This window comes from Pteropus medius, unplaced genomic scaffold, assembly GCF_902729225.1.
Source record: "Pteropus medius unplaced genomic scaffold, Ma_sr-lr_union100, whole genome shotgun sequence".
Classification (NCBI taxonomy): Eukaryota; Metazoa; Chordata; class Mammalia; order Chiroptera; family Pteropodidae; genus Pteropus; species Pteropus medius.
In genome coordinates, this window is record NW_024343733.1 from 7,577,799 (window position 1) to 7,605,340 (window position 27,542).

The window sequence follows — 27,542 nt, forward strand, 5'->3', positions numbered from 1 at the left end:
TAGAATTAGCTGATCAGGTTCCATGAAAAATCTCATAGGGATTTCATTTGATTTGGCACCTTAAAGCACTGACATTTTATCACAAACATAGCCTATATCTCCACTTATTTAGGTCAATTTTAATGGCTTTCAAAAAGGTTTTATAACTTTCTCCATAAAAGTAATGCCTCTTAGCTCAGCCTCATTTTTTAGTGTGTGTTTGTGTGTAATATTGATATATTTGTAATATATATAATTATAAATGATATCTGTTGTTTTTATTATATTTTACATAGTAAAGATAGTACCTTATTCATAATGCTACAAACTTGAGTCAATGTTTTTGCCACTGCTCAAAATACATTTTAGAATCATTCTTAATCTAATTACCTTTGCACTGAGTGGTGTGTTATTTTGAATATCCTCAGCTACAGGGAATCTTCACCCTTTAACCATGCACTTGAGTTTTGGAAAAAGCCACTGGAACTCAGACCTTGAGTCTAAAGTCACATTTCTCTGTACCTGAAGTACATCCTTTAAGAGTTCTCCAGGCAGGTCTGTGGGTAATAAGCTTAGTTGTTTCTCTGAAAATACTGTCTTTATTTTGCCTTCATTCTTAGGAGATTTTTGCTAGGTATACAATTCCAGGTTGACAGTTTCTTTCTTGAAACATTTTAAAGATAGCGTTTCACTGTCTTCTGGATTCCTGTGGTACTTTTGAGAAGTTCAAGGTTCAATCTTTTTCCTTTTTCCTGATGTGTTTTTTTTTTTTTTTCTCTCAAATCTTCTCTTTGTCCTTAGCATTCTGTGCTTTCACTATGTGTCTAGGTATGGATTTATTCATTTTTATACTGCTTTAGATTTGTTGTGTGTTATGAGTTGAAATGTGTCCCCCAAAAGGATATGTTAAAGTCCTAACTCCCAATATCTCAGCATATGCCCTTATTTGAAAATAGAATTGTTGCATATGTAATTAGTTAAGATGAAGTCATACTGAAATAGCCAAGGAATGCCAAGGATTGCCAGGAACACTAGAACTTAGGAGAAATACATGGAACAGATTCTCTCCCAGATCCCTTCAGAAAGAGTATGGCCCTGCTGACTGACAACTTGATCTTGACCTTCTAGCCTCTAGAATTGTGAGAGAATAAATTTCTGTCCTTTAATCCACACAGTTTGTTGTATTTTGTTACAGAAGCCTTAGGGATATAATACATTGAGTTTCCTGAATTTGAGGTTTCGTGTTTGTCATTAATTTTCAAAATCCTCAGCCTCCATATCTTCAGTATCACTCCTCTACATTTGTTCTCTCTCCTTCTGGAACTTCAATTAGGCATATGTTAGACCTCATCAGTGCTCCTGTCGCTTAAGTTTTCTTTCATAATTTTAATTTTTTCTCTCTGGGTGTTATAATTTGGGTAACTTCTTCAGATCTATATTTTTGTTTATTAATTCTCCCTTCAGTTATTTTTATATTCTATTATTTGTTTTTTAATTTCTAGTCCTAGTTTGTTCTTTTTCAAGTCTTCTATTTCAAGTCATTTTGATAGTCTTTTATTCCTTGCTCATGTTTCATTTTATTTATTTATTTATTTATTTATTTATTTATTTATTTATTTATTATTTTTTCAAGGATTCTCATCACTGGGGTGGAGATGGTAACAGGCTGCCAAGAACCATCCTTGTTCATGTTTTAAACTCAATATTTTATTTTATCAAATATTTCAGCATGCTTACTATATATTCTATATTTTATAATTTCAATATGTGAAGTCATTGGGGGGTTTATTTCTGCCTTTTGTCTTACTATTGACTCTTATTTATGCTGGCTAGGTTCTCCTATGGTCCATGACTTGGTAATGAGATCTATAAGCATCTGGATTTTATGGGCGAAAATCCTGTAAGGCCTGGTTGCGGGAGGGGAGTCCCCTCTAAAAAGGATCTAGGTTAGCTTCTGCAAATGCCTTGAAAGTGTGGTAAACTTGGGACCACAGAAAATTAACATGGGGTTTTCTGGATTGTTCAAGTATTTATAACTAAAGCCAACCCCATATGGCAGGCAGGCTTCTATTACAAGTTCTCAGGAGTTATTTATTCCTACCAAAAGTCTAGGCCAGGACAAATAGCTTCCTTGTCATCTGCTTCTGCCATTGGGCAGGTTCCTGAGTCCAGGGCTCTGTATGGGGTCTCAGGCTCACACCTCCACACAGTACAGACCCTAAGGTTCTAGGTCACAGAACAGGTCAGGTGCCCTTAAGGCAGTGATAGCTTTAGCCTCGCCCACTCCATTCAGACCACACTGATTTTCAAACCCCTCTTAATTTTCATCTCTGGAGATTTTGCTTATTTTTTATGAGCTCAGCTATACCTTTAAGAGAATATGTACTCTATTACATCAAGCATTTCTATGTAATTTACAGCAGCGAGACACTTCAGGTTTCCCACACCCCTCAGTACTACTGTGCATTTTTAAATTCTGTCTTGTGGGTTCATACGCAATTCTCTACAATTTTCCTGACCAACTCTGAAATTCTTGGTCAAAATGACCTTCCAATGCCCCCACCACCTGAGACTTTTCTCCCAGTCATCCCTCTGGGTTTCTTCTGACAGATCTCCACAGACTGTTGGGGGATGAATACATCTTCCTGGGCAGAGATGAGAATTTTCAAAGAGGACCCTGGAAAGGGCAGTGCATAAATTACCAACCAGGCTAGTGAGCAGGAACTGCCTTCTTCATGGAAACTGCCCCTAGCTCAGAGGACTGTGGAGCATCCAGGAAGATGTCACTAAATACTTGGGGAATTTAGGTCAGCCCTGATATGTACATCTCTTACATATTTACAATGGAAAATTACTTGGCCATAAAAAAAGAATGAAATCTTGCAATTTGGGATACCATGGATGGACCTAGAGGGTATTATGCTAAGTGAAATAAGTCAGAGAAAGAAAGAAGAATAGTATATAATTTCACTGATATATGGAACCTAAAAAAGAAAAACAAAATAAATGAACAAATGAAACAGAAACAAGCTCTTAGATACAGAAAACAAACTGGTAGTTGCCAGGAGGGAGAGAGGTTAAGGGGCTGGGTGAAAAAGTTGAGGAAATAAAGAAGTACAAATTGCCAGCTATAAAAATAGTCACGGGATATTTATTTTGGGGGTTCTGGTCTTCGCTCAGATCTCGGGGAACTGATTTATCCTGAAAATGAACCAGGAAGCAGTATCATACCAAGCAAGGTGAACCCTACCCTGCGTGAAGCAATGACCATGGTTGCAGCCCAAGTCATGGGGAATCATGCCATTACCATTGGAGGCAGCGATGGACATTTCAAGTTGAACATTTTCAAGCCAATGGTGATTAAAAATGTGTTGCAGTCAGCCAGGCTGCTGGGGGATGCATCAGTTTCTTTCACAGAAAACTGTGTGCTAGGAATCCAGGCCAACACAGAAAGGATCAACAAGCTAATGAACAAGTCTCTAATGTTGGTGACAGCTCTTAATCCTCGTATATGGTATGACAGGGCAGCAAAGGTTGCTAACACAGCACTCAAAAATGGATCCACCTTAAAGGCAACTGCTGTTGAAGTTGGTTATCTTACAGCAGAGCAGTTTGATGAATGGTTGAAGCTTAAGGACATGCTGAGTCCAAAGTGATTTGAATAAATTTATATTACAAATAATTATGTTGTGTAAAATTTAAAAAAATGAAACAGACTCCTTATATTTCTTAAACAAAATGGAGAAATGTGAAAGAAAACTGGCATTGAACTTGACAATTTGTAGCAGAGCAGTTTGGTCAGTGTATGGAAAAACCTCAGGACATGCTAGATCCAAAGTGAATTTAAAAAGGGTAAAATAAAATAATTGTTTAAAAAAAAGTCATGGGAATGTAAGGTACAGCATAGGGAATGTAGTCAATAATGCCATAATAACTATATATGGTGTCATATCGGTACTAGACTTATCAAGGTGATCGTAAGTTATATAAATGTCTAATCATTACATTGTATGCCTGAAACTAATATCATATTGTACGTCAATTGTAATTGAAAAATTAAAATTAAAAAGAGTGGCTTATTCTGCGGAGAATTTTAGACATTTGCTGTTGGGCGAATTAGAGGGAAGTGCAACAGTCACCTACCCATGCACACAACAAACACACATAAATGCTCTTACACACTCAAGCACGCACTGTCGCATTTCCACACAGATAGTCCCCATTATGCACACACATATCCACTCATATATCTGTTCACATACATACACATGTTCGCATGCATATATACACACATATACACTCTCATACATTCACATATACACACACATACTGTTTTAAAATGTACCCAGGATTTGTTTTAATCAGGTATGGTTAGACACACAGACACAGAAATGATTCTCATGAAAGAAAGAGTTTTTGACTCACAGTTCCCTGGAAGCAAGAGGCAAAGTGGGATTTGCAAGAACAACTCTGACTCCTTGAAATATGGTGAAAGCATTTGTTTGAGAAAAGGAAGAATGAAGGAGCAGAGTGTGGTACACTTTTGGTGCCTGGGTGCCTATGGGGTTGTCCCCGGTGTGGAGAAGCCGCTGAGCTGCTGTCTGTTGTGAGAGGTCAGTGTTACCTGTGGAATTTGAATATGACAGACCTAGCCCCAGGGGAGTGGGCTGGCTGGATCCTAGATAAACGGAGAAAGAGTGCGGGCTAGGTGAAACCTTTGCTTTTTGTTCTCTTCTCCTGGTGGGAGGGGAAAGGGCACCCCAAATTCTCAAAGGCTAGCTTTGGATGGACTAAAAATGTTAAAGGCTTCCATTGCACACTCCTCCAAGTGAGAGGGAAAAAAGGTTGTTAGTTCACAGGGCTGATGCATAATTTTAGATAAGCCAGAGGGGGGAAAAGGGAGAAAAAAACACTCCAGCCTTCTTAAGTCAAGCTGCAGTCCCCCTAGCTTCCTCAAATTCCAGCCTAGAGTGTCCCTAGAGCCTGCAATGTTAACCTAGTAAATGCTGGATTTACTGTTAGAGGTTTGAGTGAATTTATAATGAGAACAAAAGGGAAGAATTTTTTTTTTTTTTTTTTAAATGGCTTTTGTATTTCGGGCTTATAACATGTAGATCTCGGGCAAAATTGATGTGAAATGTTATATATTTTAATTTCAAAAATGTTATAAGGATTGTTCCAATTAGGGAAAGCCTCAAAGAAAAGACACTAGTGGGATACAACTGCCTTGTTTTGGGGCCAGTTAAAATTTAAATTCTTTGAGTATTGAAAACAGAACAAGTCTCCATAGCTGATGATATCTGCCTATTAGAGCCTCTGGAAAAAGGAAGATGATGGAAAAGATAGGCACTCTCTAAACGGAGATACATTTTTGGAGTTTAAAATAGAAGTGGTACTTTGCCCAACAGCTCTTGTGATTCAGATGTCTGACCCTTCAGGCTAGAGGTTTTGGGGCTCAATGGGCCTATTTTTGAGGAGGCCAATTCAGAGTATAAGTTGGACAAGGTGAAAAAGACTCAAGAAAATCTTGCTCTCCAGTTGGACTTTGGAACATAGCTGTCTGGCACTGTGGCAACTTAAAGAAAAGCTCTTTTGGAATCCTGAATTCATAGATCTGACCTTAGCTGACTGGACTTGGCTGACATCCTATACTGTCTTCCATGGGCAGATGCAGCTTCAATACAATCTGTGCCTGTCTGAAAGTGGGCAGGAGAGATGGCTCTGCTCAAGGAACAAGATCACAGACACTGGGACATTGCAGATTTAGGTCACCTCTCTGTGGAGCCCTAGACTGTGATGCTGGCTGGATTGACTGGGTCACATACAAGTACCCACATAAAATGGACCATTTGCTAATAGGCTGTGTATTTCAGATACAGAGACTTGACTGCATTCCTAGCTTGAGAATAATCCCAAAAAAGCTGGAGGTGGAGGGCACATCATAGGGCCTGTGATCTCTCTGCAACGATGGGACTCCTGACCCTATATGAGGGATGTATCACTGCTGTTGGCTCATGGCTTTCGGATGGACTGATAGCCTAGCTCTAGGTCCCTCACCTTTCCTTGGTACACATGCCTTAGGAAGGCAGTATGTGAAATGCAGCTGTTCTCAGAGAAAGAATGAGCTCTGCTAGGCCCTTACTGGTTAACCAGGACAAAAGAGGTGGGAGGTTATGCAAACCCATTTGAAAATTGTTGAAAATTCAGGATTTCGTCCTGATCATATCCTCAACACGATGGTGTCTTTCTGGTTAAGTTGTACAAAAATGTTTTTTCGTGAAAATACTTTTGTTTCTCTTGCATACAGCCTTTCAAGACAAAGGTCTAGATGAGACTAGGGAATGTAAACTTTTGATCCCTAAATGGGACACCCCAATTTTACAATGAGAGAAAAAACTCCAAACCCAGGCACCTGAGGAGGTAAGGGGTGGGTGGGCTGAGGGGTTGGGGGAGGAGAGAGGGGAGGGGGAAAGGGCATTAATGATCATTGTTCCTGGAAGCTTTCCCTTCTTCCTGAAGGAAAACTTTCCAAGACCGTCCACTTATGATGCCACCTGACAAGTGACTATGAGAGATCAGGGGAGTGGTCCCAGCTCCTGGACTTTCTATGTAGAACATGTCCAGATGTTGCCCACACTTGTGAAGTGGATGAACTGGGTCACAGACAAGCAAGACGGTTGGGAACTGACAGCCTCAGGCACAGCCTATGAAACCAAGAGCTGAACTGAATCTCGTAGGCAGGACTGAGAGCCCCAGTGGGAGGCCCCATAGGGGGCCTGTCACCCAGCTGCCTGTGCTGCTTGGTGTGCCCTAACATTGTATCGTAAGCTGTGTGTTTTTTAGAGACCACGTGTGCCCTCTGGTATACTTCTGTGTGTGCCCTGAATGTAATGACAGCCCTGGAAAAGCATTCAGATTAGCTTCAATTTACTGGCCAGAGATGTGCTGTGCTTGAAGTGATGATGCCTCAAGCCAGATTTTAAAAGGCTCCTAGAGAAACTGAAGGAGGAAACTACCTGGCTTACTAAGATGGGCTTTATGGCTAATGAATAGACTTCGTTTTGGCTGGTTAAGTCCAGTATAGGCTGAGGATTTCCAAAATCACCAAGTTGTGCTTCATGTTTGCTTAACAGTTCTTCCTTCAATTTCTCTCTCTCCTAACATATTTTACTATCAACAGGAAAAAGAAGCCAGGTCACACTTTGCTTGGAAATCTCAACTAAATATCCAAGTTCATGGCATACAAACTCTGCCTTCCACACATCTGTCCAAGGCAATTTAGTTAAGTTTCTACAACTATGTAACTGGATCCCCTGTAACCTCTTTGCTGTTTGACAGAGTTCTTTTCCTTGGAAATGTCAGAAACTCAGGGTAAACTAGTTTAACCCAGAGAGGGATTGAACACAAACAAACAGACAAACAAACAAACCATCCGGTTGTATTGCTGGCTCCCAGGGGAACTGGGATCAGAACCTGCTTCTCTCCCCAACTCTCCTCTTCTTTGAGTAAGATTCTTTCTCTCAGGACAGCCTGCTTAGTGAACTCGAGAAATGTGACCAGCGGTGGCCCCAGTTCACGACCTCCACATTTACCTTCCCAAAATGACCCCCTGTCTCCTGGATTCTAATTTCAGAAATCCCCCTGCTCCCCGCCCTAAATCTTTTCCAGCTTCGGTCACTGGGCTACTCTGAAAGATTCAGCTATTGCGGGGCACCCATCCCTGCACCATCACGGTGGCCCCTGACAAAATGTTCAGGGTGGAGTGGGGAGAGTGAAGACCAGAGAAGAAAGGAGATTACGGTGGGGAAAACGTCTCCCTGACCGGGATCTTTGACTATGCCGAGTATCCCACGAGGCCTCTCCTAACCGTGCCCTCTCTCTGGGGTGCACGCGTTATCAGTTGAGAGGTGCCAGCTGGCAAGCAGCCAACCTTAACCCTCAGCATTTGCAGCTCGGTGTAAACTCGTCTCTCGTACGTGACCCAGGATCCCGCGCGGGATTGAGGTCTGAGCAAAGCCTTTTTACAGAAAAACGTGTTGTGGCGCGAACAATTCTGAGACCCACGGAGCCAATTGAGATTAATTATGAGCCTTTATTAGCCGGCCGGCGACTGACTCTCTACCACGCAGGGTTAGAGGAGATCAGCCCCGAGCTTCCCCAGCAGGCCACTTATAAGGTTTTTCTACTACATTTGAATGAACAGATGACAAGAAGCAGAATTTAGTCATTAACTCTTTGTACACAGATAAATGTATTCAGGGGAACTCCCAGCAAACAGGGCCTAATAGACAGTTTTATGACCTTTGCCTTGCAATGTTGCGCTTCCCCCTGGGGATGGTGCCCAGGCATATCACCTCCCTGCAACTGAGTTACTGCTCTCCCTAGGAGATGGTGCCTGGAGAAAACTTCTTCCTTGAAACTGGAGAATTTCCACTTTTACAAACGTTCCTGTACAACTTAATCAGACAGGGGTGGTGCGGGGCGGGCGAGGGGGTGAGATGAATCTGGGCAAAAGTCTGGGAGGCACACACACGTCACATATGGAGAATCCAGAGGGGAGGGGCTCTAGCTCCTATTTCAGAGGGCAGCCTGCCCCAGCCACGGCTGCAGTTCCTGACAGCTGTCTACTCCTTTAGCGCCATGGGCCTGGAGCTCTACCTGGACCTGCTGTCCCAGCCCTGCCGCGCCGTCTACATCTTCGCCAGGAAGAACCGCATCCCCTTCGAGCTGCGCGCCGTGGACCTGCTCAAAGGTGGGCTGGTCTGGCTCCCCGGATGATCACGGGCCCCATCCACCCACGGGCTCCTTGCCTGACAACTCCCTGGGTGTCCCCACAACCCCTGTGACCTGTATAGCTCCCTTATTGCCCGTATTGGCTCCCACTGGAGAATGCCCTCAGCTAGGTGGCTTTGGACAGGTCACAGGCCCTCTCTGAACCTTAGCTTTCCCCTCTGAAAAGGATAACGTTACCTTCTACTCTGGGATGGGGAGAAAGATGGATTTTCAGAGTTCCTGCCCTGAAAGCACTTACTGAAGTTCAAGAAGCCCTAAAGATGGTGGGGAGACCACCACACTGTTGTAAGAATTAAGGGGCAGGAAGAGCCAAGCCATCCCCCTTTACCTCCCCTCCCTTTGCTCACCCCAGTCCTGGCTAAATAACTTCTCTTCATCCATCCGCGGCAATTGGCTGCACCCACCAAAGCCGTGGGAGGTGGCAGGGCAGGGAGGCCAGCCCCTACTCCATCAGGAGGCCCACACAGGGAGTGAGGTGAACCCCGTGCTCACCCCAGACCCTGCTGTTTCTCAGCCCAGCCTGGCCAACGGGCTCTGGTTGGGGGAGAGGCGGGAGGGCAGGACAGGTGTGGTCCTTGCCCTGAAGGCCTTTTCTGACCTCTCTCTCCTCAGGGCAGCACATGAACAAGGAGTTCTTCCCAGTTAGCCTGTCCTCAAGGGCGAAGGTGCCTGTCCTCAAGGATGGTGACTTCGTCTTGAACGAAAGGTGTTCTTCCCTCCCACTTACTAAGACTCCAGCCCAAATGGCCCCGGTTCTCCCACTGTGGGCCCTCCCATACTCCTTGGGCACTGAGGGCCGAGATGAAGGGGCAAGCCCAGAATGACCAGGGGCTGACAGAGCACATCTCTGTAGCTCTTGTCTTCGGCCTGTGCTTCTGGACTCCAGGGCCGCCCCACTCCCAGACATTAGAATAAAGGACATGGGAACATTTGTCCAGCATTGGACAGAAAGGAGGCTCCACAAAGAGAATCTGAAGGGGCACAGCTCATGGTAAGGGCAGGCACCAGGCAGGAAGAGGACATGAGGTCAGAAGCTACAGGAGCAGTGGCTGGGGGACCCGTCAGAGGGCGCTCACGACATATTTGAGAACATGCTTCCCCTCCTGGTCCCCGAGCCATGCACTGTGTGCCAGGCCCATGCAGAGTTCCAGAAGTCCAGGGAAGCTTTTCTGAGCTGTGCAGCCTTGGACAAGTCACTTAACTATTCTGAGCCTTAGTTTCCTCATGTGCAAAAGGGATGATAAGAGTCTGAACCTCATAGGGCAGCTGCTGGGATATCAAAGAGATGAGGTCTTAAAGCGCAATGCAGAAGGTCGGGGCAAGAGTCAGTGCCCAGGGCAGAGAAGAAAAGAGATCAAGGAGGGTATAGTCAGCGGAGAGAGAGGAGGCAGTGCCCAGGGAGCTGAGCTGTCCAATGCAGAGAAGCCCCAGGACCCTGCTGGAGGATGAGAGTAGCTGGATATAAAAGCCATGATCCAGGTCCTCGCAGCCACTGATCCCGCCCTTGTCCCTAGTGTGGCTATCCTAATTTACCTGAGCTCTAAGTACCAGACCCCGGACCACTGGTACTCAGCTGACCTGCAGGCCTGCGCACGCATCCATGAGTACCTGGGTTGGCAGGCCGACTGCATCCGTAGCGTCTTCGGCGTGCCTCTGTGGGTCCAGGTGAGGAGAGCCATCTGTGGAGTGATTGACTGTCAGGGACCTGGGAGGAGGTAGGGGCCACAGACTGAACCTATCCTTTGCCCCTGTCAGGTACTAGCACCTCTCATTGGGGTTCAGGTGCCCAAGGAGAAGGTGGAGTACAATAGGACCGCCATAGACAGGGCACTGCAGCAACTGGAAGACAAGTTCCTGAGGGACAAGCCCTTCCTGACCAGCCAGCAGGTGACACTGGCTGACCTCATGGCCCTGGAGGAGCTAATACAGGTGAGAGCTTGACCAGTAGAGCAGCATTTGTAGGCAGCACCTCTCTTATTGCTACCCCCGTTAGGCAGACAGAAACACTGAGTTTGCCCAGTATCACAGAGCAAGTTTCTAGCAAGTTTCATGCTGGAGCCCTGACCTGCTTCCCTCCTGGGTGGGATTTCATCGTGGTGCTCTTGGGCCCTGCGGCTGGCCGCACTGCCCTGGGCCTCAGATGGAGCTTGGGGAAGGGACCTGACACCTGTTGCCAGTGTTCCTGGCATTGGGATTGCCGTATTAGCATAACTTTCCAATCTTTGTCCCTGCAGCTTGTGGCTGTTGACCATGACCTGTTTGAGAGATGGCCGCAACTGGCCGCATGGCGTGAGCGAGTGGAAGCTTTCCTGGGTACTGATCTGTGCCAGGAGGCCCATGGTGTGGTCTTGAACATCCTAGAACAGGCAGCCAACAAAATGCTCCCAGATCCTCCCTCAGAAATGCAACTGAGTATGCTCAGTCGTATTTCCAGGATCCCCTGAGGGGTCTGGGATGAGGTCGATGATGGTCAGAAGATTTAGCAGTAAAGATTCATTGTGTTTCTTGTCTCTTTTCATCTTTTCTATCCTGTTTCAATCTCTTGTCTCTGACTCCAGGTGGAGCTCTGCCCAAGCAGGGCACCCAATGTCCTTGACAGTGCTTCTCCTAAGGTGTTGCAGATGTAATCAATAGATGACTAAAGAGCTCCTAAAATTCAATAACAGGAAGAAAAATAAACCAGCTCAAAATGAGCAAATTTCATTGGTCTTTTAAATATAATGAAGATTCCGAATGCTTTGATAGGGAATCAAGAATTATTGCTTTTATTACATCGTTGTATTATAGTGTTGAGTAAAAGTATGTCCCAATAACCTTCATCTTTGTTAACCAAAGTAACCTGTGCTGGCAGGGTCTATGGTATCAGTGGTTTGGTTTGTTCTTCCAGCCCATCAGAAACATCGCTCCCCTTCTCTTTCTAGTTCACCAGCAGTGAAAAGAATCTTATTTCAGTTATCTCTAAAACCACAAAGACGCTGTACTCTTTACCTGAAAACATTAGTACAGGTACCTATTAAATTGCTTCTGTGCACCAATTCCAATGCGTGTATGTTGGCGGGGAGTTAGGTTTTCCCCATGACACCAAGCAACTGTGCCCTGCTGGTATCTGAGAATTCGACTTGTTATGGCGCCAACGATTCTGAGACCCACGCAGCCAATTGAGATTAATTATGAGCCTTTATTAGCCGGCCGGCGACTGACTCTCTACCACGCAGGGCTAGAGGAGATCAGCCCCGAGCTTTCAGAGGAGGCAGCTGATAAAGCTTAAGACCATATCCTGGTGGTCTCCTGAACAAGCCAGCAGATTACAGAAGTGGAAGTTGGCTTTTAGCATATCTTTGCCCGGAACAACACCCTTAATTAACAAGTAAATGGATTACAGAAGCAGACATTGGCCATCTTCATATCTTATACAATACACTTCCTAAACCACACACAAGCAAGTAGGACAACTTCTAGTATCTAAAGATATTTCTTCCCTGTAGCTGACTTAGCTAGTTGGCTCACTTGAAAATTTCCCACCCTTAACAAGCCCAGGTTCTTACCTATACTTCTGACTGGCTATCAATTGGAGGTTCCCATGAACTCCTCCCTGGGTTTGATTAATTTACTCGAGCAGCTCACAGAATTCAGAGAAGCATTTTACTCACAAGATCACCGATTTATTTTAAATGGATATATAACTAGTAACAGCCAGATCAAAGTATAAAGTAGGGCAAGGGTATGTGGGTATGGGTGCGGAGCTTCCGTGGTAAGCCCCCAAATCTTTGTGTGTTTATTAACCCAGAAGCTCTTTGAACCTGTCCTTTAGGGATTTTAGGGAGGCTTTGTTACATAATGCACAATTGATTAAATCATTGGCCATTGGTGATTGATTCAACCTCTAGCCCCTCGCCCCTCCCTGGAGGTCAGGTGTGGGACTGAAAGTTCCAGCTCTTAACTACATGGTTGGCTCAATTGGGGACCAGTCCCTCATCCTTAGATGTGGTCTAAAAATCACTTCATTAACAACAAAAGACATCCATATTACTCACAACACTTAGGAAATTATAAGGTTTTTTTTAGCTGTGAGCCAGTGTGCTGGCTGGAAAATTATTGCTTGGCTATCGCCCACGGGAACATAGGTTATCACCCACGGGAACATAACATTCTAACAAGAAACTTTCTGCTTCAGTAGTCCCGCTTGCACAACCTACCTGTGGGTTGACAGTTAGTAAATAGGAGAAAAATAGACTTTTGTGTTCAGAAAGAATGAGGAATAGGATTTAGGGCTTAAAAATCCTGTACCTCTACGTTTCAGGGCTGCTTAATTTGGGGTCTGAGTACCCCTGGCAGACCCAGCTGGCTGAATAAAGAGTGTGTTTCCTATAACTCACTGATTTCTGGTGGTCCGTGTGTCTATCGGGGGCTGGCGGCCATAACACCAGGAACTATGAACTAAGACCTAATATATGTGAAATGTGTATTTTGGTCATCTGAATGACCAAATATGTGTTTGTTATACATCATAATATCACACCTATATTTTCTATAAAATGATGATATAGACCCTCTTAAAGAAAAATGCACCCCATTATATGGTTTCAGGGAGTGTTATGACGCGAACGATTCTGAGACCCACGGAGCCAAGTGAGATTAATCATGAGCCTTTATTAGCCGGCCGGCGACTGACTCTCTACCACGCAGGGCTAGAGGAGATCAGCCCCGAGCTTTCAGAGCAGGCAGCTGATAAAGCTCAAGACCATATCCTGGTGGTCTCCTGAACAAGCCAGCAGATTACAGAAGTGGAAGTTGGCTGTTAGCATATCTTTGCCCGGAACAACACCCTTAATTAACAAGTAAATGGATTACAGAAGCAGACATTGGCCATCTACATATTTTATACAATACACTTCCTAAACCACACACAAGCAAGTAGGACAACTTCTGGTATCTAAAGATATTTCTTCCCTGTAGCTGACTCAGCTAGTTTGCTCACTTGAAAATTTTCCACCCTTAACAGGAGGTTGCTTGGAAAACCATTTGGATTGATTCCTAAAACATCATCCTGATGTAGGAAAGACACATGAGAACTAAATATTAAACTAACTTGTATTCAGAGGCTGCCAGGTGCTGCTAGACACTGGAACCTGGGTGATTAGCATATGGCCAGATCTTGGGGACCTACAGGAAGTGCCACGGTCCAGCCGCGGCAGGATCCAGTGGGCCCCGAAGGTGGGCAAGGCGTCGGCGCGGGAGACAGTCGACTACACAGCTCAGAGGCTGTGTGACACTGTTTCGTTTTATTGTGATTTGAGTACAACTTTTATACTTTTTATTTTGGCATTTGATTATACTTTGTGGTTAAGGTAGCAGGGAGTTAAATTTCTGTGGTTAGGCGAAGCAGAAAATCTTATAGAGTATATTATTGTTAATATTCATGATTAACCAGTACATTTTTCTCTCAATCATTAGAACAGAACTACCTGATGGAACAATCTAAACTTTTAATTCTTATATCTATTACGTAAGATACAGTTTGATTTAAGTAAAGGTGATAGATAGATGTATTCATAACAGCAGGTATTGGCTTGTGGGCAGACACTGTTCTTCTTTCTGCCTGAGGAAATCTTTTAAATGCTATTTGATTTATGCTATATCTAAAGTTCAAGCTGAACCTTTCTCATAGCTGTTCAAAAGTTTCCTTGGTGCAGTATTGAGGAAAATATTTATAAAAATCAGTTTTACAAAGCTGCTTTCGTAAGCTAAGTTTCTGTTTCTTTGTTTTTTAAGCACCAAGGAGGTCCTGACCTAGCCAGCCTTTCTATGAAACTTAAACTACTATAAGGCACATGAATTCCATCTTTATTCACTATACGTATACTATCTTTATTATAAGCTCCTGTATAAGGAAAAGGAAGATTAGGTAATCTTTTCATATTATTAGCCCCCCTAGGTGGATACCAGAGTTTTTCCTTTATCCATTAGGCCACAAAAGGAGGCCCTTCCATAGTAGGCACAGGCTTATGAGTAAATTTCTTATCTTTTACTAATTTTTCTACGAACTGCATGGGAACAGGAGTATAAACTGGTTCTAGTAATTCAGCTTGTTATAATTTATTCATAACATCTTTAAGAGGCGCGTCAAAAGGAATTTCTCTTAATAATTGTTTGAATAAAGGGTTTACGTATTCTGGACACGTCAGGGTGACTAGAGCTGATTCCATACGCGGGGAATTTACTATGTTTTTCTCAGAGCCAATTTTGAGGAAATCCATTTGTACAGCGTTTACACTTACTAGAATTTGCGCTACCCAAATTCCCCCTATTAATAGGATCATTTCTAAGAAACCAATTATCCCTAAACACATGCCACGTCCTCATTCTTGACGATGCATTCCTTAAAGCCTCTGTCCCCATCTCCGGACCTTGTCACGCAGTAGGGTAGAAAGAGGACGCGGCAAGGAAGATTCCTGTCGACATCGCTAACGACTACTTCTCCATGCCTTTAAGGATGCATACCCATCCCCTGAAAGGAACACAGAATTAAACTGAATTCCTTGAACTCTTGGTCTCGCTCTCTCATTCTCTGTCTTTGAGAGGAGACCACATCTCTGTCTATGGAGAGTTATTCCTTCTCTAATAAACTTTACTTTTGTTTCTAACTCTGGTGTGCGCTTGAATTCTTTCCTGTGTGCAGTCAAGGTCCCTACCTCCTCTCTCTCTCTCTGCAGGACTTGAGTCTGTACTCAAGCGGATTCGCCCTGTCCTACATCAATCCCACCACTCTGCATCTTTTGGTTCAAAGTATAGTTTATTGTCACCAGTACCTGTTCCTGCATTCTCGTGTATTTAATAATACACGCATTGATTGGTTTATCACTTAATGTTCCATTGGTTCATCAGCCTTTTCTGCAGGTTCATCAGGTTTAGCAGGCTATGCCTTTCTCTATGCTTTCTTGAGAGCTTCCAGGAATGGGGACAGCATCATCCTCATATCAAAAACTCTAAGTCTTTACCAACGACTTCAATGGAAATATTCTTTATACTTAGTCTCTGTTTTGTAGGAAGTGTCTCTTGTAAGGCACACACACCATGCTTAACCAGTTCATTCAAACTGTACTCCACAAACTCAGACATATGTCTCTCCAAGAAAGTACAAGCCGATTGAGAATTGGCTCCAGTGGACATAGCTCTGCAGTCAAAATAATTAGCAGATGGACAGTTTTGGAAAATGTGAAGGCCCATATCATCACAACTAGCAATCAGCAGCCCAACAACCTATGGCCTCCAGCCACATGGTTGCATATTCGGTCATACAGATGACCGAAATACACATTTCACGTATATTAGGTCTTAGTCCATAGTTCCTGGTGTTATGGTTGCATGTGGGTCTAGGTCCTGCTTCTAATTAGAGATATGAGATGAGACACAAGGAGAGGTCTGTCAAATACCAATCTGAAATCTACTTAGGTGCGTAAAATTACACAACAGTCTAGCATCAACATAAGTGCCGCAACTGAGATATCAATATGGTTGTCCACATAGAGAGTTTTTTTCTGACTCGACTCTCTTCAATGCAACCAACACTGCACGGGTTTTCGATTTCGGACTAACTGTGGCTGAACCTTGTTTGATAACTTCTATTACATATTCAATTTGACGAATCCTGTCCTGAGGGCTCCGCACAGTAAAGGTTATTGTCATACCAAGTTCTAGTCTGGGTTCCCAGGCCTGGCAGCGACTTCCTGCAAAACGGTGTATCACAGCATTGCTCTCGTTATCTTGTGAAATCCTGTACTTTTTGAAAGATTTACAAATGCATTTGAATTCGAAAATATCAGTGAAATATTAATCTGTCAAGATGTTGACGCGATGGGCGGGTGACACTGGTGTCAGGGAGACACAGTTTTGGGGAAGTATTTTGACACGTGGCCATTCATTAGCGAACATTTTGTCTTGAAGAAAGGGGAGAAGCCAAGTCGTGTAGACAAAAAAGGGGCCGCATACGAAACCTGACGAGCTCAGAAAAGGCTGTCATGGCAGGTCTTATGAACTCAGAGACCGAAAGTAACCACGTAGTGATGCAAAACAGCAAATTTCCCCAAGTAGGGGGTGGGGTAGGGGAGGAGACCAAGTCCAGCACTGAGAAAAGAGGGTTCTTTGGCCAAGAGTGTAGGAAGAATTCAACACACGCCAAAGTTAGAGTCAAAAGGAAAGGTTATTAGAAAAGAGGTAACACTCTACAGACAGAGCGTGGTCTCCTCTCAGAGGCAGAGAGTAAGAGCTTCAGAAAGATTCAGAGAGACAGAGACAATAGAGACGAGGACAATGAGAAAGAGAGAAAAAACACTGAGAGTTAAGTCAGTGAGAGGGACTCCTGAGTGTTTGGGGGATTCAGTTTAAATATCATTCTTTAGTTCCTATGAGTTATAGTTTAAAGACTTTGTTTACCCATTTCCTTTGGTGTGGACATACAGTGGGGAAGGGGAAGAGTATGTGGAGTGAAAGGCCTGCTGGCACTTCCCAGCTTTATTCCATAGGTTCCCCCATGGTTTTAGCCATAGGGAATGAATGATTTTATTTGTGTAGGGCAGCCACTTAGAAACTGTTTTTCCTTCATAGGTGTGGGAAATGGGTTGTTAGCAATCCCCGCAGAAATCTTCCTTTGTTCTGCAGGTGTCCTCCTGGCCTGGCTGCAGAGCTGATCAGCATATCTGCAGTCTCTGAATGTAGCTTAATTTAACACTTTAGTTCTCTTGCCTCCTCTCTACATTAATAGAATGGTCTGAACATAAAAATTCATAACTAAAAGCAGGTTATGGCAGGTAGTCACATCCTAGGCCTGTAGCTTCCTTGACAAAGGTTAATCTTTAACTAAAGGGAGAGTTTCTATTGTCTTTTTGCATCTAAGATAATGTACCTTTGACATATCAGAGTAATTTCCTTTTTCAGACCCCTCAGGGAACCAGAGCAGGAGACCAAGAACCCTTCTTTGTTATCTTGTCCCGGAATACCATCTCTTTGTGCTAAATGTTAATTGTTAACTATCCTGCATCTCTCTGTTTTACTTTTTATGCAATCCCAGAGATTGGCTTAGGGTCCACTCTAATGTCCTCTTTTTAACTTAACCATCTCTTTAACCTTACCTCCAAATCAGCCACATTCTGAAGTGCTGGGGTTTAGGGCTACAACGTACGAACTGGGGGACAGACACACTTCAGCCCATTATAGCACCCGCCAACAGTGTCTGACAGTGTTGTCCCATACAATATGCTAAGAGGCTTGACCTTGGCAAGTTAATGAGGGCTGAGCAGAATCTCAGGCAATTTTCACTGGGGAGTTACATTTTTAGGCATAAATCTGGGTATTTTTCAAGTGTTTGGGAGCCATTTGCGTTTCCTGTCATGGGACATTTTCAAATCATTGGTGACAGGCCCTCATAGGTTGCCTAAGGAAGGTGTTTGGGATATGGGTGGATAAGCATCTTTGAACCCAAGGTCCTAATCGGGGACTGTGTCCTTATAGCAGCAAATGGCCCTGAGCTCACTCAGCCCCCAGCTCACTCAGCCCCAGCTGCTGTTGGCTTCCTTGAGGTTCCAGCCAGGCTAAAGTCCTGTCACCTCAACCAGCTGCACCGCTCTTTCCTCTCTCCCATCCCTGCCCTGTGGGCCTGGAGGCTGGGGCTCCTTCCTACCCGCTGTTGCACCTTCTCCTCGTCTCCCAGAATGTAGCTGAACTCTTGCCCCCTGAAGCCCCCTCCTACTCTGTTTTTTCTTTTTTTTTTTTTTGGCGAGGCAATCCTTGGTTGACCTTACAGATTGCAAGGACTTTGTCAGCTTACAATCCCTTATTTTTTATTTTTTACGCCTATAGCACCTTATCTTCCTAAGTGGTCTCCCATCCAAGTACTAACCAGGCCCGACCCTGCTTAGCTTCTGAGATCAGACAGGATCGGGCTTGTTCAGGGTGACATGGCCATAGACTCCTCCTACTCTCTTTCCCTCCTGAGTGTACATCTTTCTGTTCTAAGGCCAGCATTTCAGCCGGGTTTCCAGAGGAAACCAAGGATTGTCTTTAACCATCACAAGTGTGATAGCCTGCTGAAATGTGAAAGGGTTAAAGGAAAATTAAAACCTGAAACTGGACAAAGGAAGTCTATACCTTAGGCCTAGTTTCTGGAACCCCTAACCGCATTCTGTTAATCATGAAACTTGTAACAATGAGCTCATATGCTAACTGCCAATTTTAGCCTGTGTAACCCTGCTTGCTTGTGCGGCATGAAAAATAATCAATTGTATATAAGCTGAAAAATTATTGTTTGGCCATTGCCCATGGGAACACTGGCTATTGCCCATGGGAACATAGCCAATCACCCATAGGAACATAACATTCTAACAATAGGCTTTCTGCTTCTGTACTCCCCGCTTGCACACCTGACCAGTGGGTTGACAGGTAGTGAATAGGAGAGAAATAGACCTTCGTGTTTAAGATAGGATGAAGAATGGGATTTAGGGCTTAAAAACCTTGTATGTTGGCATTTCAGGGCTGCTCCTTTGTACAGGACAGCCGCCGGCTAACAAACAGCCTTTGAGAGCATACTTGGTTTGGTCTATTCTATACAGGCCACAACATTTTGGAGGCCCCAGCGAGATCCACATCTTCGGGTAAGGAGATCTGTTGGTTGTGTGGGTGGTTCGGTTGGCACTGCTGTGATGGGGGCGGGGATCCCCGTGTGCTTGGGGAGACCTCTGGGGATTTCACCTAGCCCGGGCCGGGATCCCCCCTCCTCTCGGCGGCGGCAAAAGGGGGAACCACCTGTATGCTCTAGGGCTGTATCGAAAGGGGCCCAGGTGACCTAGTGAGTCGGACGCGACACAGGATCACTGGTCCAGTAGGGGCTGTGACGACAGACCCCCACCTAGGTTTGGTGTTGAGTGTGCTTATTCGTTTGTCTGTTTGTCTGATTGATTGTCTGTGTTTGCTTCTGCTCTGTTTTGTGTAATAATGGGGCAAACATCTGGGAAACTGACACCACTCCAGTGTTTACTTAATCACTTTAAAGATTTTAGGAAAAGGGCACAGGGATATGGGCCTTCAGTAACTCCTTTTGATTTACAGAGATTTTGTCAATTGGACTGGCCCACCCTTGGAGTCGGGTGGCCCAGTGAAGGTTCGTTTGACTTGCAAACGGCTTTCAGGGTCAGAGGTATAGTTTATGGGAATCCAGGCCACCCCGATCAAGCCCCTTACATTGATGTATGGATTGATATCGTGTCAGATGCCCCTAAGTATTTGAAAACATGCCGAAGTACTGTATCATCAATAATGGCGGCAGTTCCAACCAGCCCGCCCCAGAAGCCGCCAGTATTGCCGGCTCTGCCAGAAGATCCGCCTGAACTGGCCATACCCCCTCCATACCCGCGCCCCAACGTTTCGGGGTTCGGAGCACATGGAGAATTAAGTAGTCCCCCACATACCCGTACTGGGTTGCAATACCAGCCTCCCCCTGATTCCACATCACCGGTGCCCGTGTTGGCAGCCTTGAGAGAGGTCATGCCACCTGGAGACACCACCCCTATGATGTTGTATGTTCCTTTTATTACTAGTGATTTGTATAATTGGAAATTGCAGACCCCGCCCGCCCATTTTCTGAAAAACCACAAGGGTTAACTTCTCTACTTGAGACCATTTTCTTTACTCATCAGCCTACCTGGGATGATTGTCAACAGTTGTTACAGGTTTTGTTCACTACAGAGGAAAAAGGCAGAATTTTAGAAGAAGGGAGAAAGCATGTATTAGAACCCACAGGTCAGCCCACCACGGATCCTGTTCGGATGCAACTTGTGTTCCCCAGTACTCGTCCTGACTGGGACCCCAACACCACTCAAGGAGGCTCTCCAACGGTATCGCCGGTTGCTGTTGCAGGGCCTAAGAGCGGCTGCCCGTCGCCCAATAAATTTGTCTAAGGTAAGCGAGGTGTTACAGGGGAAAGATGAATCACCATCTGCCTTCTTAGAAAGGTTACTGGAGTCTTATCGCTTATATACTCCTATAGATCCTGAAGATCCAGTCAATAGACGGGCAATTCATTTGGCTTTTGTTAGTCAGCCGGCCCCAGATGTTAAAAAGAAATTACAAAAATTAGAAGGATTTGAGGGTGAGACTTTATCCAAGCTACTAGAGATAGCACAGAAGGTATTTAACAATAGGGACGATGTGCAAAAGGTCATGTTTGTGGGACAACAAGGAAACCGACCTCCTTGGAAAAAAAACCCCTAACCATAGAGGGAGACCTAGCAACGAAGAAGGCCAAAATAGAAAACCCAGGCTAGGAAGAGACCAATGTGCTATTTGCAAGAAGAAAGGCCATTGGAAAAATGAGTGTCCTGAAAAAGGGAAGAATTCTAAGGAGAAAGAAGGAAAAAGGCCCCTCGTTCTTTTAGAAGATGAATAGGGGCATCAGGGCTCCTATCTAATGAGCCCCCGAAAGCCCAAGGTAACTTTGCAAGTAGGGGGCAAACCTGTGAACTTTTTAGTTCATACTGGTGCAAACTTACCCAGTTTTAACAGAAACTGCCGGTCTATTTTGAATGGGAGGATCTAGATGGAATGTTTTCGGGACAACTAACATGGACTAGGTCGCCACAAGGATTTAAAAATTCCCCCACATTGTTTGATGAGGCATTAGGAAAAGACTTGATTGAGTATAGACAATGACATCCGAAGGTCACACTCTTGCAGTATGTGGATGATTTACTGCTAGCTGCTGACACGAAGGAAAAATGCCGACAGGCGAGAAAGGATTTGTTGCAAGAGCTACAAAGGAAAGGGTATCAGGTGTCTGCCAAAAAGGCCCAGCTTTGCACTTCGCAGGCCATGTACTTGGGATATAATTTAGAAAGAGGGACCCGAAAGACTCTCACCCAGCAGGATCCAGGCAATACTTGGCATCCCTACCCCACAGACTAAGAGGCAGGTGCGAGAGTTTCTAGGGGCGGTAGGTTATTGCCGTCTCTGGATTCCCGGATTTGCTGATCTAGCTAAACCCCTGTACACTAGCACAGGGCGAAAGGAAGACAGACTGAGCTAGGGCACGGAACAACAACAGGCCTTTGAAGCCTTGAAGCAGGCCTTGACCTCAGCCCCCGCTTTGGCTCTGCCAGACTTAGAAAAGCCATTCCAACTATTTGTGACTGAGGTAAGAGGAATTGCAAAAGGGGTTCTCACGCAAAGTTTGGGACCTTGGAAGCGATCAGTGGCATATCTCTCAAAGAGACTAGATCCGGTGGCTGGAAGATGGCCTAGTTGCCCGAGAGCACTAGCTGTTACTGCTATATTGACCAAAGAAGCTTTAAAATTGACCTTGGGCCAAAATATTCAGATCGTGGCTCCACATGCAGTTGAAGCCATGCTGGGCAGCCCTCCTGAAAGATGGATTTCCAACGCCCGGATTACTCAGTACCAAGTACTGTTGCTTAACCCCCAACAGACCCAGTTTTTGAAAACTGTAGCCCTGAACCCCGCCACGCTGCTCCCGGATGATGACCTGCAGGCTCCATTGCATCACTGTGTTCAGTGCCTTGAGCAGGTAACTGGACTACGGCCAGACTTGAAGGATGAGCCGTGGCCTAATCCAGATGCGGTATTATTTACCAATGGAAACAGTTTTGTAACCGACGGAGTAAGGTATGCCGGGGCAGCCGTAGTAACAGTCAGGGATGTGATGTGGGCACAGGCCCTAAGCCATGGGACATTGGCACAGAGGGCTGAACTTATAGCCTTAACACAAGCTTTATGGTGGGGAAAGAATAAGACTGTAAACATCTATACTGACAGTAGACATGCCTTTGCTACTGCCCACGTACATGGAGCTTTCTATAAGGAAAGAGGACCTTTAACATCAGGACGCAAAAAAAATTAAAAATAAGGAAGAGATATTAGCCCTGTTAGAAGCCATTTGGCTACCAAAAAGAGTAGCCATAATTCATTGTCCTGGACACCAAAATGCAGAGACTAAGGTGGCACAAGGAAATTCCTTTGCAGATCAGATAGCAAAGGATGCTGCCAGAAAACCAGTGGGGCCCGTAGACATCTTGCCTTTAAAGCTTCCCCCAGCCTTTGAAGAAAGGCCTGAGTATACCCCGTTCGACTTGGAATTAAGTGAAAGACTGGGAGGACAAGAGGGAAAACGAAGATGGAAGACTGCTCCTTCCTCAGGCTTTGGGAAGGACCTTAGTGGACTTAACACACCAGTCCATCCATCTAGGAGGAACCAAGTTAATTGAACTATTGAAAAGGGATTATTATGTTCCTGGACTGACAAGTTTAGCCAAGGACGTGGCTAATAGGTGTGCAGTATGTGCACAAGTAAACCAAGGAAGGACCTCCACGGAACAAGGAGTGAGACTCAGGGCAAAGAGACCTGGAGAGCACTGGGAGCTTGATTTTATAGAAGTTACGCCTGGAACTTTTGGATTTAAGTACCTATTAGTTTTTATTGACACATACTCTGGATGGACTGAGGCCTATCCCACTAAGCATGAAACTGCACAAGTAGTAGCTAAGAAATTAGTATCAGAGATAGTTCCGAGATTTGGCCTGCCCATAACATTAGGGTCCGACAATGGCCCAGCGTTTATCACTGTAACTAGTCAAATTATGGCAAAACTACTAGGAATAGAATGGAAATTGCATTGTGTTTATAGACCATAGAGTTCAGGCCAGGTAGAAAGGATGAATAGAACTTTAAAAGAAACATTGACTAAGTATAAATTAGAAACCGGCGAAAATTGGGTAAGCCTCCTTCCCTTTGCACTTCTCTGTGCTAGATGTGCCCCCTATGTAAAAGGAATAACGCCTTATGAAATTATGTTTGGGCGTCCACTCCCTTTACTGCCCAAACTAGGAAGTAGAAAAGAAATAGAAGTACATAATCTGTCCTTGCTTAAGTCTTTGCAGGCTTTACAATCAGCCCGAAGAGATGTAAATCATCTGGTGTCGGCCACCAGAGAAGATGAGAACTTCTCCTTCCAGCCCCACTCTTATCACCCAGGTGACTGGGTCTGGATAAAGAAAGTGCAACCTGCTGCTCTTGAGCCTCGATGGGAAGGCCCGGTTCCTGTCGTCTTGATCACACCAACAGCAGTTAAGGTCGCTGGACCACGGCATTGGATCCATCACACCCGACTCAAAGTGGCCCAGCCTCCGGATCCTGACCAGCGATGGAAAGCAACGCCCACTGGAGATCCCCTCAAATTAAGACTTTCGCGGGTTTAATATTTTGACTTGCAGCTTGTGTAGCTGCCAATCCTCATCAACCCACATTGGTCAAATGGGACTAAAAACTACTACAAGGTCAGTCATGGTATGAAGGTTTATTTAATGCAGCCCCTCGGTTAACAACATTATTGTCATCTATTGCTGGACCTTTAATATTGGCTTTTCTAGGACTGCTGTTTGGACCATGTACAGTGAATTGCCTTCTAACTTATATTAAACAGAGAGTCCAGGCTGTTAAATTAATGGTATTATCTACTCAAGTAACAGGGGTACTTCAGTTGCCCCTAGTTTATAAGAAATCAAAGATTTGATATATGCCTGAAAACCAGTGGGGAATGTGATAGCCTGCTGAAATGTGAAAGGGTTAAAGGATAATTAAAACCTGAAACTGGACAAAGGAAGTCTATACCTTAGGCCTAGTTTCTGGAACCCCTAACTGCATTCTGTTAATCATGAAACTTGTAACAATGAGCTCATACGCTAACTGCCAATTTTAGCCTGTGTAACCCTGCTTGCTTGTGCGGCATGAAAAATAATCAATTGTATATAAGCTGAAAAATTATTGTTTGGCCATTGCCCATGGGAACACTGGCTATTGCCCATGGGAACATAGCCAATCACCCATAGGAGCATAACATTCTAACAATAGGCTTTCTGCTTCTGTGCTCCCTACTTGCACACCTGACCAGTTGGTTGACAGGTAGTGAATAGGAGAGAAATAGACCTTTGTGTTTAAGACAGAATGAGGAATGGGATTTAGGGCTTAAAAACCTTGTATGTTGGCATTTCGGGGCTGCTCCTTTGTACAGGACAGCCGCCGGCAAACAAACAGCCTTTGCGAGCACACTTGGTTTGGTGTATTCCATACAGGCCATAACAACAAGGCCTGCAACTCATTTTATGATGTTATGGCGTGAACGATTCTAAGACCTACGGAGCCAATTGAGATTAATTATGAGCTTTATTAGCCGGCTGGCGACTGACTCTCTACCACGCAGGGGTAGAAGAGATCAGCCCCGAGCTTCCAAAGGAGGCAGCTTATAAAGCCTCCAACTATATCCTTGAATAAGCAGATTACAAGAAGCAGAAGTTAGCCGTTAACGTTTTGTACAAAGATAAATGTATCTGGGGGAACTCTCAGATCAAACAGGGCCTAGTAGACAGTTTTATTATCTGCACCTTGGAATGTTGTGCTTCTCCTGGGGCTGGCGCCTGGAGATATCACCTCCCTGTGACTGAGTTTCTGCTCTCCCTGGGGGCTGGTGCCTGGAGATATTACCTCCCTGAAACCGGAGAATTTCTACTTTTATATTCCTCACTGGTTTTCAAAGGGAAATCAAATCATTGATTCTCCGACTTGGAGTGGTTGATAGTTTTTTCTGAGGACCATGAATTTTACTGCCTGGACCCGCTTTCTGACATAGGCAGTTATCCAATTAATTACACAGGGGCTAAATAGCAACCCCAGAAATACCAGCATTAGGGGTCCCGTGATGGAGGTAAGCAGTGTAGTTAACTAAGGGGATCCGTTGAACAAGTTCTCATACCAAGACCCTGTCCGCTGATGTTGTTCTTCTTTGTCACGGAGTTTTTGTTTGACCAGGGCTAAACTATTTCTAATAATACCTGAATGATTAGTATAGAATCAGCAGGTTTCACCCAGAGCCATGCAAAGACCTCCCTGTTTCAGGAAGAGGAGATCCAGTCCTCTCCTATTCTGTAAGACTACCTCTGCTAGGGAGTTTATGGAGGTCTCTAGGTGAGAAACCGATGTTTCTAAGTCTTGCAAGTCTTTGTCTACTTGTTGACTCAGGGTCTGGTATTTAGAATCCCCCGTAACTAAGGCTGTCGCTCTAACAGCGGTTGATCCTGCTACACTTAGGCCTACTAGTGCAGGTATTAGGATAGGCGCCCTCTTTGTAATGTGATAGTCTATGTACTGGAAATGTTCGCGGCCTCCTTCCCTGGAGTAGAAATACACTTGAGGGATAACGTGAACTAATACACAGAAGCCATATGTCCCCTGGGACCAGTAGTTGGAGCTGATACAGGGGGTTAGACTGGTATTACAGGCAAACCAGGTGCCTGATACAGGGGGTTAGACTGGTATTACAGGCAAACCAGGTGCCTTGTGGGGCAACTAAGTAAAACAGAGGAGTAGTGTCCGTGGGAGTGATGCTGTCACAATTCTGGGCATAGGGTGAAGTGCTTAAGGGATAGCTAGTAGAGTGGATACAAGTGCCCTGGCCTCGTAAGTCTCCCAGAGTGAGCTTGGGGGTCTTACCCCAAGGGCACAAAGCGCTGCTATTGCTTACTGAAATATTCCTAATCTGGTGAGTAGAATTTCTAAAAGCAGCAGTAGCTCCAAGCCCTACATAGTATGGTGGGGCTGGGTTCAAGTAAAACCAGCAATCACTGGTGATATTAGGGTTAATCTGATTAACAAAACAAAAAATTGTGTTTAACATACTTAACACCGGATTGTGGAGTTGTGGTGGCCTTAGGATGCTCTGAATAGTAGGGGTGGTGGGGGTAGCACTTTCAAAGGAGTTAAGGGGCAGAGGTACTTCCTTTGGGGGCATGGGTTGAGGTAGAGATGGCAAGGGCAAAGGAATCAAGGGGTTTAGTAGGTGATTGGGTCCTATCGGTAGAGGTGAGAAGCGGCGGTTTACCTGCCATTGTACAGTGATGAGTATACCAGGATCAACTCCCGATACATATAACCGAAGGCCCCATGTTTTCCCTGTAGTCCAGGCCTGTGCATTTTATTGTTTTACAATGAGGGTTACAGGGTTACAGTTTCCTAGGTTAGTACATATAAACTGAATAGGGCGGCTGAGAGACATGTAATGTTCTTTCCCACCCAGTTCACTCTCTTGTGGTGCGATTGTTTCGCAGCCCCAAGAAGCACAACAATATTCACTTAGCTTAGCACATATGGGGCTTCCTTCCTGAGGACACATATAAAGCTGTGTTCCTTGAAGGCCTTTTTCCATAGCGAGGTTTCCGCACCCGTATGGGGATGACCAGAGTTGGCCCCTTGCCTTATAGTGAGCTTTGCCAGGCTGCCTGAGGATGGTACATAGATCTACATTGAAAATTGGTTGGCTAGAGGTATTCACTATGGAAATAGGAATGCCTGTCTCGGTTCTAGTTAACTCCCATTTATACACTTGGGGCCGGTGAGGATTGCTGGAGTGACAGTGAGTGACGTGTAGGAAGATAGAGACAATTAAGATGGTCCAGTCCGAACCTTTGAAAAGTCTTATCTTTAGTGGGTCCTCTGACCAACGTAGGGTTCATTGTTCCGATGTCTGTGGTGGATGCACAGCCTTGATCCTAGTATGGTGAATCCAATGACGATGCCCAGCTACCTTGACCACGGTGGGTGTTGTAAGGATGACAGGGAAAGGTCCGTCCCAGTGGGGCTCAGGAGAAGCAGGCTGTACCTTCTTTACCCAGATCCAATCACCTGGAGCGTGGTTGTGTGGCTAGACTGGATGCTGAGC

General features: G+C 44.8%; 1 protein-coding gene, 1 long non-coding RNA gene and 2 pseudogenes across 3 annotated transcripts; 2 read left to right on the forward strand and 2 right to left on the reverse strand.

Moving 5' to 3' along the window:
• The first annotated feature begins 8,568 nt into the window (after window positions 1-8,568).
• Window positions 8,569-11,493, forward strand: LOC120606864 (glutathione S-transferase theta-2). Of its 2 annotated transcripts, none has more exons than XM_039868480.1 (5): window positions 8,569-8,731; window positions 9,385-9,478; window positions 10,287-10,437; window positions 10,555-10,701; window positions 11,007-11,493. In XM_039868480.1, the coding sequence occupies exons 1-5, from the start codon at window positions 8,620-8,622 to the stop codon at window positions 11,214-11,216; spliced, it is 714 nt and encodes a 237-aa protein (XP_039724414.1). In that variant the 5' UTR covers window positions 8,569-8,619; the 3' UTR covers window positions 11,217-11,493. The 2 variants fall into 2 exon arrangements, with proteins under 2 accessions (XP_039724414.1, XP_039724413.1); XM_039868479.1 differs by having other exon boundaries at window positions 8,572-8,731; window positions 10,528-10,701.
• A 4,133-nt stretch (window positions 11,494-15,626) lies between these two features.
• Window positions 15,627-17,917, reverse strand: LOC120606716 (proteasome subunit alpha type-1-like; annotated as a pseudogene).
• Window positions 17,918-18,618: 701 nt separating this feature from the next.
• Window positions 18,619-18,737, reverse strand: LOC120606926 (uncharacterized; annotated as a pseudogene).
• A 451-nt stretch (window positions 18,738-19,188) lies between these two features.
• Window positions 19,189-20,611, forward strand: LOC120606865 (uncharacterized). The gene is made up of 3 exons (XR_005654007.1): window positions 19,189-19,206; window positions 19,377-19,418; window positions 19,583-20,611. It is a non-coding gene; the product is annotated as an uncharacterized LOC120606865 (long non-coding RNA).
• The last annotated feature ends 6,931 nt before the right edge of the window (window positions 20,612-27,542 follow it).

What these genes read in the sequence shown, in the direction of transcription:
- LOC120606864 (XM_039868479.1), top strand. Translation starts at nt 8,620, where the DNA reads ATGGGCCTGGAGCTCTACCTGGACCTGCTGTCCCAGCCCTGCCGCGCC. An exon ending in GCGTGCCTCTGTGGGTCCAG is followed by an intron (nt 10,438 to 10,527) that starts GTGAGGAGAGCC and finishes TGCCCCTGTCAG; the next exon opens with GTACTAGCACCTCTCATTGG. An exon ending in CCCTGGAGGAGCTAATACAG is followed by an intron (nt 10,702 to 11,006) that starts GTGAGAGCTTGA and finishes TTGTCCCTGCAG; the next exon opens with CTTGTGGCTGTTGACCATGA.